The sequence below is a fragment of the Adiantum capillus-veneris genome, chromosome 22, assembly GCF_014529385.1.
Source record: "Adiantum capillus-veneris isolate H3 chromosome 22, ASM1452938v2, whole genome shotgun sequence".
In the NCBI taxonomy this organism is placed as follows: Eukaryota; Viridiplantae; Streptophyta; class Polypodiopsida; order Polypodiales; family Pteridaceae; genus Adiantum; species Adiantum capillus-veneris.
The window spans coordinates 63559664-63572795 of NC_140952.1; the positions used below are offsets into that span (position 1 = coordinate 63559664).

Consider the following 13132-nt stretch of genomic DNA (forward strand, 5'->3'; position numbering starts at 1 on the left):
TACAATTAAAAGTCAGTTTACGCTTCTGTATTTTTGTGACAGATACTGTCACCAGCGTGTGACTACTATCTATCCTTTTTGTTGATTTCTTTCTTATTATCTATTTACTTTCACTTTTTGGAAACACCCCTCGGGAAATCTAACTGCCCTGCATTGCATAGCTAGTGTGGAACTGTTCAGAGGGAGTCCAGGCCTGAGGGCAAGAGAGCACTAAAGTTGGACAAGGACTATGGTTAGCCAAGTGGGGTCATTGACTAGCCAAAGTGGAATCCTTTGCTACAGAGGCTACATTTCAGTTCTGGATGTGGCCGCAGTGTACAAAGAGGGTCGGATGACCTAGAAAGATACAATGGCAGCATCTCCTAAAATTTAGGGAACTGCTATTTTGGGACCTGAAAATGTGTTGGCGTCATTACCTCCGGAATGACAAAGGGAACATTTTCTTACTCTGCAGTGAAGTCAACTGGGCAACCGGTTGGGATATTTTTAGGCGGCAACCCCGAAACGGGAAAATGCTTATAAATGTGCCAAGTGGCACCTTTTGGTGCACTTGCCTCATGCAACAAGAAGTGGCGCTGAATTTAGGAGGGGGAGAGCCTCATTTTCAGTTTTTGTCACAGGTTAAGAGCTATGGAGTGCTTGCTTTCCCTCTTATGCACAGTGCGGTGCCAGGAGTGATGCCCTGCACGCTACGCACTGCCCTCTCTCTCCCCTTTGGCAGTATGTTATGCCCCTCTAGTGGGCTCTTCATTTGACCAATGTACAGTTGTGTGGGTTCATGCACGATTGCCGAGGCAAGAGCCTCTTGTACAGGTACTGGATTAGCTAGCGGCTAATCCCCCCACAGGTACAGGTGAATTCGGAGAGGTTTCACGCCAGAAATCTCGTCCGATTCAAAGGGCAAGTAGCCCTACAAGTGCGGGAGCTCGAGGACTTGCTACGGATGCGACCGGCACGCGAAACGGAGCCCGAAACAGTGAATTACAGCCTGCTGTGTATTTTTGTAGGTTTAGGGTTTTGGCCCTAAACGGACCCTAATACCCCCAGGAGGTTCGAGGACGCAAGGGGACCGCTGTACAGGTGATCTGGCGCATTTTCAGGGCTGAAAACAGAGAATTCAGCGTGCTGCAGATTCTCGCCAGGTTTTGCAAAGTGCCCGTATGCGTCGGGAAAGTCGACCAATGCGTGGGAATACTGACCGTGAAGGGTTCTAGTACAATTATGCTGCCGAAATCGGGCTGGAACAGTGGAAATTCAGCCGAGTTTGTGCAGGGCAGCTTGTAGGGAACCACAACGTTTATTCCCTCTTTTGAACAATAAAGAAATACCGAAAGCGGCGCCTAAGTTAGGGGCCAATCTGGTGTCTGTCTACTCATACAGGTGCAATCTAGCAGCCTGTATTCCTCTCCCCTTTGTTGTGTCTTGAAAGTATAGGTAAAATAGACGACTAATAATGGGTGAAAGCTAAATCAAGGTTTAAAGTAAAGTCTACCGCCCTTTTTGGATTGAACAGGCCGGTTACAGATACCACCTTGAAGAGTGTTGAGCGTTACTTTTACTTGCCGAGGCTCAAAAAAAAAAAGGATGCGGACGAGTTTGTTCGCATTTGCCAAGAGGTCAAGTTTGACAGGCATAAGGCATCAGTAGCCTTTACCGTATCCTCCCGTCCCTGGGAAAGCATTGCCATGGATTTTATTTTTTATCTTCCCAAAACTCAAAGTGGGCATGATGACATTTGGATAGTCATTAATAGATTCAGTAAATAGGCTCACTTCATTCCGGTAAAGAAGACGATTAAGAACGATCATTTGACAAAACTGTTTGTCTCACAGATTTTCCGATTACATGGCATGCCTGAGTCTATTCTTTCGGACAGAAATCCCCGGTTTACTAGTTTGTTTTGGAGGACAATCTGGGAGAACATTGGCACACGATTCCAGTTCTCGTCATCATTCCACCCGTAGACAGATGGGCAATTTGAGATAGCCAATTCAGTGGTTTTGGATTTGTTGAAGTCTTATATTTCGGATCAAAAGACTTAATGCGAAATGTATTTGCCCTTGGTGGAGTTTGCCTACAATAACACACGGGGAAGGCGCCATTTGAAGTAACCCAGGCTGCTAAGAAGGTTCCTCAATTTCTAAGCACCAAAGACAAGATTCTATTTTGAAGCAAATTTTTAAAAAAAAACTCTAAAAGGCATGGAAGGCCATCTAGCAGTGTCACGGGAACGGGCACCACGTGCCAACGGAAAAGAACAACTTTAAGCACTTCAAATAACAACGGAACTGAAAGAGACGCACGACACACGAGACGGGAGTGGCAGAGTCCCCCCCCCCCCCAAGAGAGCATTGGTCCCAAACATTGGCGCCCCTTTCCGTATTTTTTTAAATTACTTGAACTCATCACATCGCCGGTACTCTTATCTTCTGCACCTCAAGGGGAGCATGCCAAATAATGAGCCCTTGGCTCATATCTAAAGGCCCTTGGCCTATGAAAAGCAATCTACATGAAAAGCTATAAACTCAAGCGGTTGGCCAAAAGCTGTCACCGTGTTTTGAGGAAATCCGTACAGCTGCGACGTGGCACTGTCCACGTGAATTGCGGGATTGTCCGTACACTCTGCCACATCAGTATGTCAGAGCGTTTTGCAAGAGTTCCGTACAACAACCACGTCATCATCTTCTAGGCTTGCTTGTGTTGGCCCCGCTTTAATTCTAGTGCCTTTAGGTTAATTGGCCCCATTGAACGGGATCACATAAGTTGGTAGGACTTCTTCTTCTTCTGTTGCTGCTTCGTCTTAGGATTTAGGCCCCTCGGCCAGGATCTACAAGTCGGCTTTGATCTTCAGTGGCTTGATACGTCAGCAGTTTGTGACAAGCAGTTCACAAGAGGAGAGTGTCCTCTTTTGACAGTGACCAGATCAACAAGAAAACCAAGGAGTTCGAGGAAGGGAGTCAGACCGTTAGGTTTGAGATGTTTTCACGCTACCAAGACACCCATCGAGCCCTTGAGTTTATACAACAACCTTCTCTAGAGGACGGATCACAAAACAATTTAGGGTGTGAAGCGTGGCATCTTACTTGAAAGGCACTGCACAAACATGGTGGTCTACTCTATTGTTATGCAAAGAAGCACCTGCGACGTGGTTAAAGTTCAAGACAATTTTCACGTCAACTTGGATATCATAAGAATATGCACGAGATGTCATCACGGCATGGCATCACTTAAAAATGATTGAGAAAAATACATTGGATGACCATTGCCAGTGGTTTTGGGACACTTATTGGCCAGTGTCTTCGTTTCGGAATTACATTGAGAGACCAGATTGAGCGGGTTTGCCATGGTTTGCTAAAAGAGATCCGAGACTATTGTCTAAACATAAAGTCTGACTCTATTCAAAGACTTATGAAACATGCTAAGCAACGACTTGGAATGCATGCCGGCTCATTGACTTATCCTACGGACATGATAGTATCCATCTCAACACGGCACGAGTCTACCAGTGAAGTGAATGAATTAGGGAAACCGGATGACAGCTCATTGCAAGATTCCGGAGAAGAAAGGGGATTAGAGGATAGTGCGTCTTATAGTTCCAATGATTGAGACTGACGTGCCAATGGACAGGGGAAGCTAGCGAAGCTACCATAGGTCCCAAGGTACAAGGAAAGAAACGAAAAGGGAATGAGCTGGTAGATTAGAAGACAATTGGGTGCTCTTACGGTTTGAGAAGGCACGCCTGAGGACACGAAAGGGAAAGGAGTGGCTTTTTCAAAAGCTAAGAATGCGATATGATGGCCCTCTCAATATTCAACAGAAGATAAATGATGTATCCTTTAAATTGAAGTTGCCAGATACTTAGAAGATTCACAATGCTTTTTATGCGAGTCTGTTGAAAATTTTTAAGGGTGAGTGCCAATTGATAGGAAGCCTAAGGAGCAACTTGAAGTGGCAGAGAGCGAGAAGATTCTCGTTTTGGAACAAATACTGGCTGACTAGGAAAGGAAAGAGAAAGGTAAAGTGAACGGCAGTTCTTAGTCAAGAACTATCCGGCATTGGATGGGAAGTGGATGGAGGAGGACCCAGCAGATACTCCTCAGATATCGGAACTTTACCGTGAGGTTTTTGGTCTAGCTTTGACTATTTACAATGTGTACATGTCGCGTCATTTTTTAAACTTGAAACCACTTTGCAAAGCTCCCAAATGCATGTATTTACATCTTTCTATACCTATGCCGATGCATATACACGCTACTTTGTACACGCCAAAAGCAATCTATCATCATTGCCCACCCTCTAGGTCAAGCATTTATGCTCAACCAAGAGACTATTTGCATCTGGAACCACATCCCCTGCAAAATATTTCTTCCATCTATAACCATTTATTCTATAGCGCAAATGTTCGCTAGAGAGCCTTTCCAAAATGCATGCTTCCCTCTATACAGCCCCAACCATTTGTCCCTCAACTTTTTCTGAAAAGTGAAATCCGAGCGGGAATCGTACTTCATCACCTGATCCCCCTCTTTAATTTCTTTTTCTCGCAACCTCGTATTCATTTTCTCCATCCTTGTCTCTGCTTGTTGTAGATAATAATCATTGGCTTTCTCTCTATTCATTTGTCAACAACGCTAAAGCAAGAATTCTTTCCTGCAACTTGACTTTATGCTTGCCTTGCATTCTACACAACAACTTCAAGGCATCCAACTGCACTTGTATAGGCATGAGAGCTTCCTTTCCATAAACAAGCTCATATCGCGTAAACTGTGTAGACACTCTATACGCAATTCTATAGGCCCACAAACACTTTTCCAGGTCCGAGTCCCGCTCCTTAGGATGCTCTCTAGCATACTCTAATAGCATCTTCACAATTTGACCACTGCAGTTTTCAACCAGCCCATTGCATTGTGGGTAGTAAGGAGAAGAATGCCTATGCTGAATTTTCAATTTCTTTATGAGAGCACCAGCAACTTTTCCCCTAAACCTTGGTCCACAATCAAAAATGATAACCATAGGAGCTACAAACCTACAATACACCTATTCATACCAAAAGCAGGCCACTCTTCCTGTTGTTACATCTTTCACAGCTTTTGCTTCCACCCACTTTGTCAAATAGTCCACAGTCACAAGGATATACTTTTCGCCATTGTTGGTCCTTCGCATTGGACCTACAGCATCCACTCCCCATTTTGCAGATGCATCAAAAGACATTATAGCTTTTTAAGGCTCAGCCAAAAGCTTTCGGTTTGCAAACACTTGGCATTCATGGCATGACTTGCACCAAAAATAAGCATGTCTCATCATAGAGCGCAAACAATAACCCCCTCTCAAAATACGAAAGACAACCTGATCCTTACCTTGATGGCCTTTTGGTTCATGGCAATGCTTCAAAATCAAGCCTATTTCTTCTTTGTCCGGCACTTCCCTCAAAATGCTATCTTTGCCATAAAACATGAGATCCTCACCTACCAACGTGTACTTTCTTGCTTTTGCAACTATTTTCTTACGCCGAACCTTTGACATGCCCTTAGGACATTGTTCTTTACTAAGAAATACTTCTACATCTTGCAGCGATTTTCTTCCTGCACACAAATCTTCCTTGACCTTGAAAGGGGCTACCAAGGCATCCAACTTGTCCCTAGCCAACTCATCAGCTTCTTTATTCTACTCACGAGGAACATGCTTACACAATATCTTCTCAAATTCATGCAAAAGCTTCTTAATGCCATAGAACCACTTCTTCAAGTTTTGTTTCTTAACATTCCACAAACCAAGTAACTGATTCATGACTAGCAACGCATCCCCTTTCACAATAACCCTCTTCAATCCAAACTCAACACACTGCTTCCATCCAAGGAGAAGCGTGAGATACTCGGCCTCATTGTTACTTTCAGCTTCATCAAGGTCGTAAGCTCTAGATAAGATTACATCGCCTTTTGGGTTATTAATGATTACCCCACCACTTGCCTTTTGAAGAACTATCATGTATGCACCATCAAACATCATCGTATACGAATCTGTAATAGTCCACTTCCTTTTTCATGATCATCCTTGTCAATTCTTGGGTAAGACGGCATCTCTGCTCCCTTGTGTACCACTATGTCCAGCAAGTGAGCTTTAACAGAATAGTCCACTTTAAACTCAAACTCATACTCTTGAAGCTCCATAGTCCACTTTAAGATGCGCTTGCTACGCTTCAAATGTTGTACTACATCCGGCAAAAGGTTTGATGTGGTGAGCACGTAGAACTTTTGGGACAACAGATATGTTTTGAACCTACTACAAGCAAGAACCAAGGCGAATACCCACTATTCCATTTCTGTGTAGGAGAATTTGCTTACATTCTTCATCTTGCTCTCAAAATAGACTGGCTTGAAGTTCCTTCCCTACTTTTGTAAGAGCACCGACCCAAAAACTATTGACCCCACACTAATAGATACATAGAAAATGGATTTCATGTCAGAAGGATTCACTATTGGTAAAGCACACAATACCTCTTGATACCATCAAAAGCCTGTTGCATGTCTTCATTCCACTCAAACCTCTGAACTCTTTGACTTAATTTCTGAAGAGGATACTTAGACTGACATAGTATCTAAAAGAAACGTGACAGGTACCTGAGCTTATGCACAAATGATGCCAAATCCTTTGTGTTGCTCGGTTAATCCATAAGCAATAAAGCCTTAACTTTCTCTGGGTCAGCTTCTATTCCATTTTGGGAAACCACATGTCCTAGAATACTTCTTTGGGTTGACTTGCCCACCCTCTTGTTGAAGCTTTCAAAACTCAACCTCAGTCTCTCCAAATGTGTCACCCTAGAGCTACAACATCCAATGTCATCCATGAAAACTCGAATGAACTTACCCAAGTAGAGACCAAACACTCTATTTATCCACCCTTGGCAGGTAGCATATGCATTAACCAGCCCAAAAGACATTCTTTTGTAGGAAAAACAACCCCAAGGATTAATGAAGGTCATCTTCAATCGATCTTCGATCGCTATCAAGATCTAAAAGTAGCCTGAAAATCCATCCATGATTGAGTAGCGTTCATGACCTGCAACCTGATTGAGGATTTCATCCAAGAAGGATAGTGGATAATGATTCCTTTTTGTGACAGCATTCAAACGTTTGAAATCAACATATATCCTAGATCTTCTATTCTTCTTGGGCACAATAACTACTGGAGAGACCCAGACTCCTCCACTCAAAAGATGAAATCTACTTTCAAAAGCTTCGTCACCTCTTCACGAAGTGCCTTCTCATGAATGACCCCCAACCTCCTAAGCTTTTGAACCTTTGACTTGGCATCTTCTATTAGATTGATTCTATGCTCGACCCTTTTTGCTCCTTGCAATCTGTATATTCAGTGGCGAATAGCTTTGGAAACTCCGCAAACATGTATTCATACTCCTTGTTTTCTTTCTTCGTCAAGTCCTCTCCTAACATGCTCCTTACGTTCACTTTGGCAGGCCCCACATTTGCTTTTGGATTCTCCTTCGCCTCCTTGACGTCCACATCATGCATTGATGCTTCCTTTTCGACACATATCCTAAATAGATCAGGACATAATTGCATCAAGCCTTTCTCTACACTTTCTTTTGATGACGTAGACGAAGCATCACTATCGTATGACATAGTTTCTGTTGAATCTGTATCTTGCATCTCCAATAAGAGCTGTATATGGCTCTCGTGTGTCGTCATGTTGTAGACAATGGTCCTTCCTTTCTCTTGGTCGGGGATGGTGATCAAGCCCGTGCCCCAATCCTGCTTAGCACCAAGGGTTATAAGCCATGGCCTCCCTAAAATGATCGGATAAGCATTCTCACCCCCTTGCATCACGTAGCAATCAACCAAGCACTCAATCCCCAAGACTTTTATCTTAACATTTTCAACTATCCCAAGACACCTTGCCTTTTTGTGGTTGGCCATCCTCATACAGATCGAAGCATTCACTCACATCTTGACGCCTGCTTCCTTCATGATAGCCTCGGTCATGACACACACCTGGGCACCACCATCCACATATGCTTGCACTTCCGTCTTCTTTCCCAACATAGCTTCAACTATTGGCACCATATCCACTGGGTGACCAACCCTCGAGGATGACACCATGCTTTGATGCTTTTCCTTTTTGGAAGGAAGCCGCGTACTCACGCATTTGGTCCACTGCCTCCTCAATTTAGCGTTTAAAGCCACCAATTGACCAAAAGATATATTGGCCTTTTGATTTCATATGTCGTCAACAATATCATAGTCTTTGACACCTTGGCCAAGAAGGTAATCCTTTGGACCTGTTTTTCTTCGTCGCTGCCTCTTGCTACTCTTTGGTTGATCTTCTACTTTAGCTTTCCCTTTCCTTGCTCGTTTCCCTCTCTTCTTCTGTCTCTTTCTCCCTATCATGTTTGGCTCTCTTATTGGCCAAGACATCCACATCTTGATGCTCAAGGGTAATGATGTTGATAGCCCTATCTTCTCCATTTGCCGACAACGGTTGTGGTTGTTGTTGAGGCGGTGGTGCTTCTAGTGCCCGCTCTTGATGATTTTTGAAAAAGGAACTATCACGGTTATATATATTTTGAGTGCTCACACTCACTTGATCTATTACCAACATCTAGTGGTGCTCTAGCATCTCTTTTATGTGCACATGGTTGCAAAAGCAACTTAAAATCACTTGTTATTTTTTTAAAGGTGCTAAAATCACATGAATTGTTTGATATCAATAATTGATGACCAAAGCACTGAAGATAATCTATTTTCATGATATGGCGCCCAAAAAGCAACTTTGTAGCAAGGGTGTCACACCAGCCTTGTCCGTAAGTTTCCATGTAGTAAATCCCGTACACTTGCCACATCAGCATGCTATGTTGGCAATCTGTATGGTACCTAAAAATGTGGCACATTTCCTGACTGTTGCTGGGTGATTAGGTTTTTGCCATGTTGGCTGTAATATGCTCAATCCAGTACAGTCATGCCACACACTACTATTTACCTTGCTTCAGCTGATTACTTAAAACACCTTATAAAATGGACAGTCAATATTTTGAGCAACATTAAAACTATAGTGATACATTAGGACTGAACGTGATAGTGCATTCAATCGCTTCTCATTACACCCAAACAACAAGCCCTGATGGAAGCTCTCTCAACTTTGCAAAATTGTTGTGAGAACCAACCCGGACTGCTTAAATACTACGCATGAAATGAGTTCCAGCTCAAGCTCGTTGTCTCCATCCACTGATGTGTAACTTTGGTTATCGCAAACAAAGATAGAAGCATACATGAGTTAACAACAGCCCACTTCCGCTAAGTAATGACAGTAGAAATATATATGTGTGTGTGTGTGTGTGTGAGAGAGAGAGAGAGAGAGATGGGTGCCGCAACCATTTATGTGCGCAAATAAAGAGGATGTACCTAGAGCAAGACGATCGCGTGCAGCTGCTTTGAGTCGAAACCGCAAGCGGGAGAGGCAAACCAGCAGAAGCCCGCCATCCCATTCGAATGTCGTTTCCTCCATGCATACGAGAGAGAGAGAGAGGGGAATAGACTATAGACTCGGCCGTCCGACTTTAAAGGTCCCGACTACATTTTGTGTGCTAGTTTAGAGCTGGGTCGCACCCAATGGCAGTGGCGGGATGAAGTAATCGAGGTCGTACTCTCCACTAGTGCTTACTTTTCCATGCAAGAGATTTCGTCGTTCGGCTTTGTGGACAATGAAATGCGGACGTTCCACCTCATTTAGGTATTTACTGACGCAGAGAGCACGGAAATCTCGAGGGAACGGTCAAAAAAAGGTCGTGGTCAACGCCTGCGAGGTGACTCAACCCCACCACCTACTTGTTGATAGGTTGTTGTCCTAACCACACGGGCGTTAGTTTGTGATGGCATCTAATCCAAAACACAACCTTATATTGTGAACGCAAATGGGGAAAAAGTAAACTCGGACAACATCTGACGGTGCCTGTGGTTTTTGATTTTCGAATCTGGCTTGCACGTCGTCGATCCCAGGGCTTGGGCTTAAATTAAAGACCTATGGTCTTTAGTGATGAGGGCATGCGTTCGCACACTTAGCTCATTGCGCTGCCTTTGAACAAGTGGTGGGTTTAAATTGAGGGGGGCGGTGTAGATTGTGCATTTTTGTTGACATCAACTCTCCTCGAGATCCATGCGTGCACCTGTCCGCCATAGACCCCATGACGGGGGCCTAGTTGAAGACCCCTTGTTCTTTAGTCTCGTGGCATGTCATGCAGTAGCCTTAGTGTTTTGTCCATTTTTGGGACCAAACACGTGGCTTTTATCCATTGTTCAGTGATGTGCGTTGATTGAATTGGGTAGAATGGTAGGCTCGTGGCATTTTGAGTCCTCAATCACCAATGCTTCCAAAAAGTGATTTGTTGGTGGATTTTGTGCATGTGGCCATTTTTGCAAGTGCTTATGCACGTGCTTCTAGTGTGGGGTCCATGTTGGTCTTGGTAGGTGCTATTTCTGGTGTGCGGTGTCGGGGGATTTGTGTTCGAAAGGTGAGCCGGGAGACGCGGGGCTTCTGGCTGTGAGGTGTGAGGAAGAGCATTGCAGCAGACACAATCAATGTACATGAAGCTTAAAAACTGACAGCTTGAACAAGATTCTGAAGCTTGATTATCCAAAGCAGGCAATTAACAATACCGCTGCTTAAATTAAATGTTAATTGAGGATTTTAAGCCCTTATTACTGCTGATAATCATATAGGATTCAAATAAACCTGATCTGCATCCCTTTGCTCATTTTCTTATCATGGAAGCGAAGCTGCATGACGTCGGCCCAAACTTACTTTTTAAAGTAGATGTTTTGTGTTCTTATTCTTGAGCTCAAGCGTTCATTTCAAATTAAGAGAATTGCTTATGCTCGCTTTCTGCCATGCATAGGGTTTCAAGAGGTTAGCTTCTTCTTCTTCTTCTTCTTCTTCTTCTTCTTCTTCTTCTTCTTCTCTCTCTCTCTCTCTCTCTCTCTCTCTCTCTCTCTCTCTCTCTCTCTCTCTCTCTCTCTCTCTCTCTCTCTCCACCCAAGAGGAGTTTTTGCCAAGGACGGCCAAAAATGTTACATGGGATGTTGTTGCCTTGGTGATATACAAAGGCAAATTTGCAAAGAGGAGGATTGCCTAAACCTCACGCAAGTTCTCACGCCTCGATTTCCAAAGAAAATGGTGGATGACAAAAACCTCCTACGCCATGCTCAAGTTTCTTAAGAAATTTGCTAAGAAGACTGAGAAGGGCAATAAAGCATCTAAATCTATAAATAAAGTGGGGGCTTAGTCTATATATTTGCGATTTTTGCATTCTAAACTCGTTGTATTGTTGGTAATGTGTGTTGGCTAAATTATGCGATGGATGTGTATGAACTCTTCTTTCCTTTCCACAAATGGTCGTTGAATCAACCGGGTTTGTCGTTGGATAAAAGAAGATAGGCTTTCACATACTCTCAAATCCCTCTTGTGTTGCTTACACATCGAGCTTCAATACCATGCTACATTCACACACGCTCAAATTCCTCTTCTATAGCTCATACTTGGAGCTTCAATATCGTGCTGCTTTGAGAGACAACCACAAGAGCTAATTCTCAAGGGAACGGTGTCGTGTGAAGTGGTGGGGGAGAAGGGACTTTGATTTCAGATGCCATGTGAAGTGGTGCCTCTTCTCTTCTTCTATTAAGATTCTAGCATATTCATCCTTCTGATTTGGTTGTGCCTTGCTCTCTATTACAAACAATTCTTTATCTGTTGTCGCTCTGGCAACTTTCCTTGGTCGTAGCTTATTTGCACATGATGTAACGCGAAGGAGACATCTAAGCTACACCACTTGCCCAAGCTAAGGGCTGGTGATACCTCGTGATGATCATGGCTAGGTATGCCCTTTTCCCATGCACAGATATATTTTTACGAAGCACTTTGTGCTTGCTCATTTTGCATGCTCAAAACAGCTCCTGCAGCCATCAACATTTCAATAGCAGCTGCATCCCCAAGGTGCACGGCTACAATAGATTCTTCTTCTATCACCACTTTTCCTGATTTGAGCAACCCCAAGAGCTTGAATAGAATGCCCTTCAGGGAAGAATAGTCATGGCAAGCTATTGCACGGTGAATTGGGTTGTGCCTATATCTTTCAATTTCTTGTAGTGAAATTTGTGTTATGCTATAGATGTAAAGTGCTATGTGCAAATCGAGCCTTTGTACTATATAGGCCATCAAGATGGGAGGTGAGCACATAACCCACCTCAACATGAGGTCGTAGAGGTTATTTGGGCAAGCACTTCTATTTATAGAGGGTTTGAATTAATGAAAAGTGAGCAGTTCTTTCCTATCTCTCCTATGTAACTATCACCCACATACATGTGTGTGTAGATTGCAGACTTGAAGCCCTTCAACCAAACTTCAACACTATGGGCAAGCTACTATCTGGTGTGGTGCTTGTAGTCTAGCAATGCCTAACACATCACGCATTCAAGGTTGTGGTGCACGCCTCTGAACTTGACCTTCCTTAATGTTTTGGAGGAGGTTGTCAGTGAATGGTCGAGTTGCGCCTGCGTTTCGCACCGCAAGAAAGTCAGCAGGTCAATCTTTTTCCATGTATGAAGAAGGGAATGACCAACGTTTACTATAATCGGCCATCACAGGGAACCCTTATGCAGATGCATTCCCTAGTCGGCGAGCAACGAGAGAGGCATACGCTACTTTTTTACCCCTTCGACGTTAGGAGGTCCAATACCTCATCCACGAAATGCAAGGAATTATATAGACTTTACTATCTTGGTTGGCAATTTAGTTGCCCACCTTCTCTCCTGTCATGCCAAGGGTCTAGAGGGCTAGGGCCGAGTTTGAACTCGGCTCAGGGGTTGCCTATAAATTGGCAAGAGGCTTGGAGGAGAGGATGGAGTTCAGTACCCCTGCCTCATATTGGTATCAGAGCTCATGCTATTATTAGGAAGAAAGGCGTGGTCTTTTTTTAGCAAAAATCTTGCATGTGGGTATGGTCGCTTAGTAGAGAAGAAGACAATCTCGAAGACAAGATTCCATGCAAGAAGGGCTGCTTAGGAGCAAATGGGTGACCCAACGAGGAGCACCAAATGAGGCATTGTGGAGCTCGTTGGCCTCACATTGTGGA

General features: G+C 43.8%; 1 protein-coding gene across 5 annotated transcripts in view; it reads right to left on the bottom strand.

Moving 5' to 3' along the window:
- Window positions 1–9606, bottom strand: part of LOC147429481 (uncharacterized) — a 115792-nt gene extending 106186 nt beyond the window's left edge. For 2 of the 5 annotated variants that reach the window (XM_086495160.1, XM_086495163.1), the window contains exon 1: window positions 9411–9605. In XM_086495160.1, the coding sequence (XP_086351286.1) occupies window positions 9411–9513 (103 nt within the window). In that variant the 5' untranslated portion in view covers window positions 9514–9605. Of the gene's footprint in view, window positions 1–9410 lie in introns of all 5 variants that reach the window. The other 3 variants (XM_086495162.1, XM_086495161.1, XM_086495159.1) reach the window with 2 other exon arrangements.
- Between the last annotated feature and the right edge of the window lie 3526 nt (window positions 9607–13132).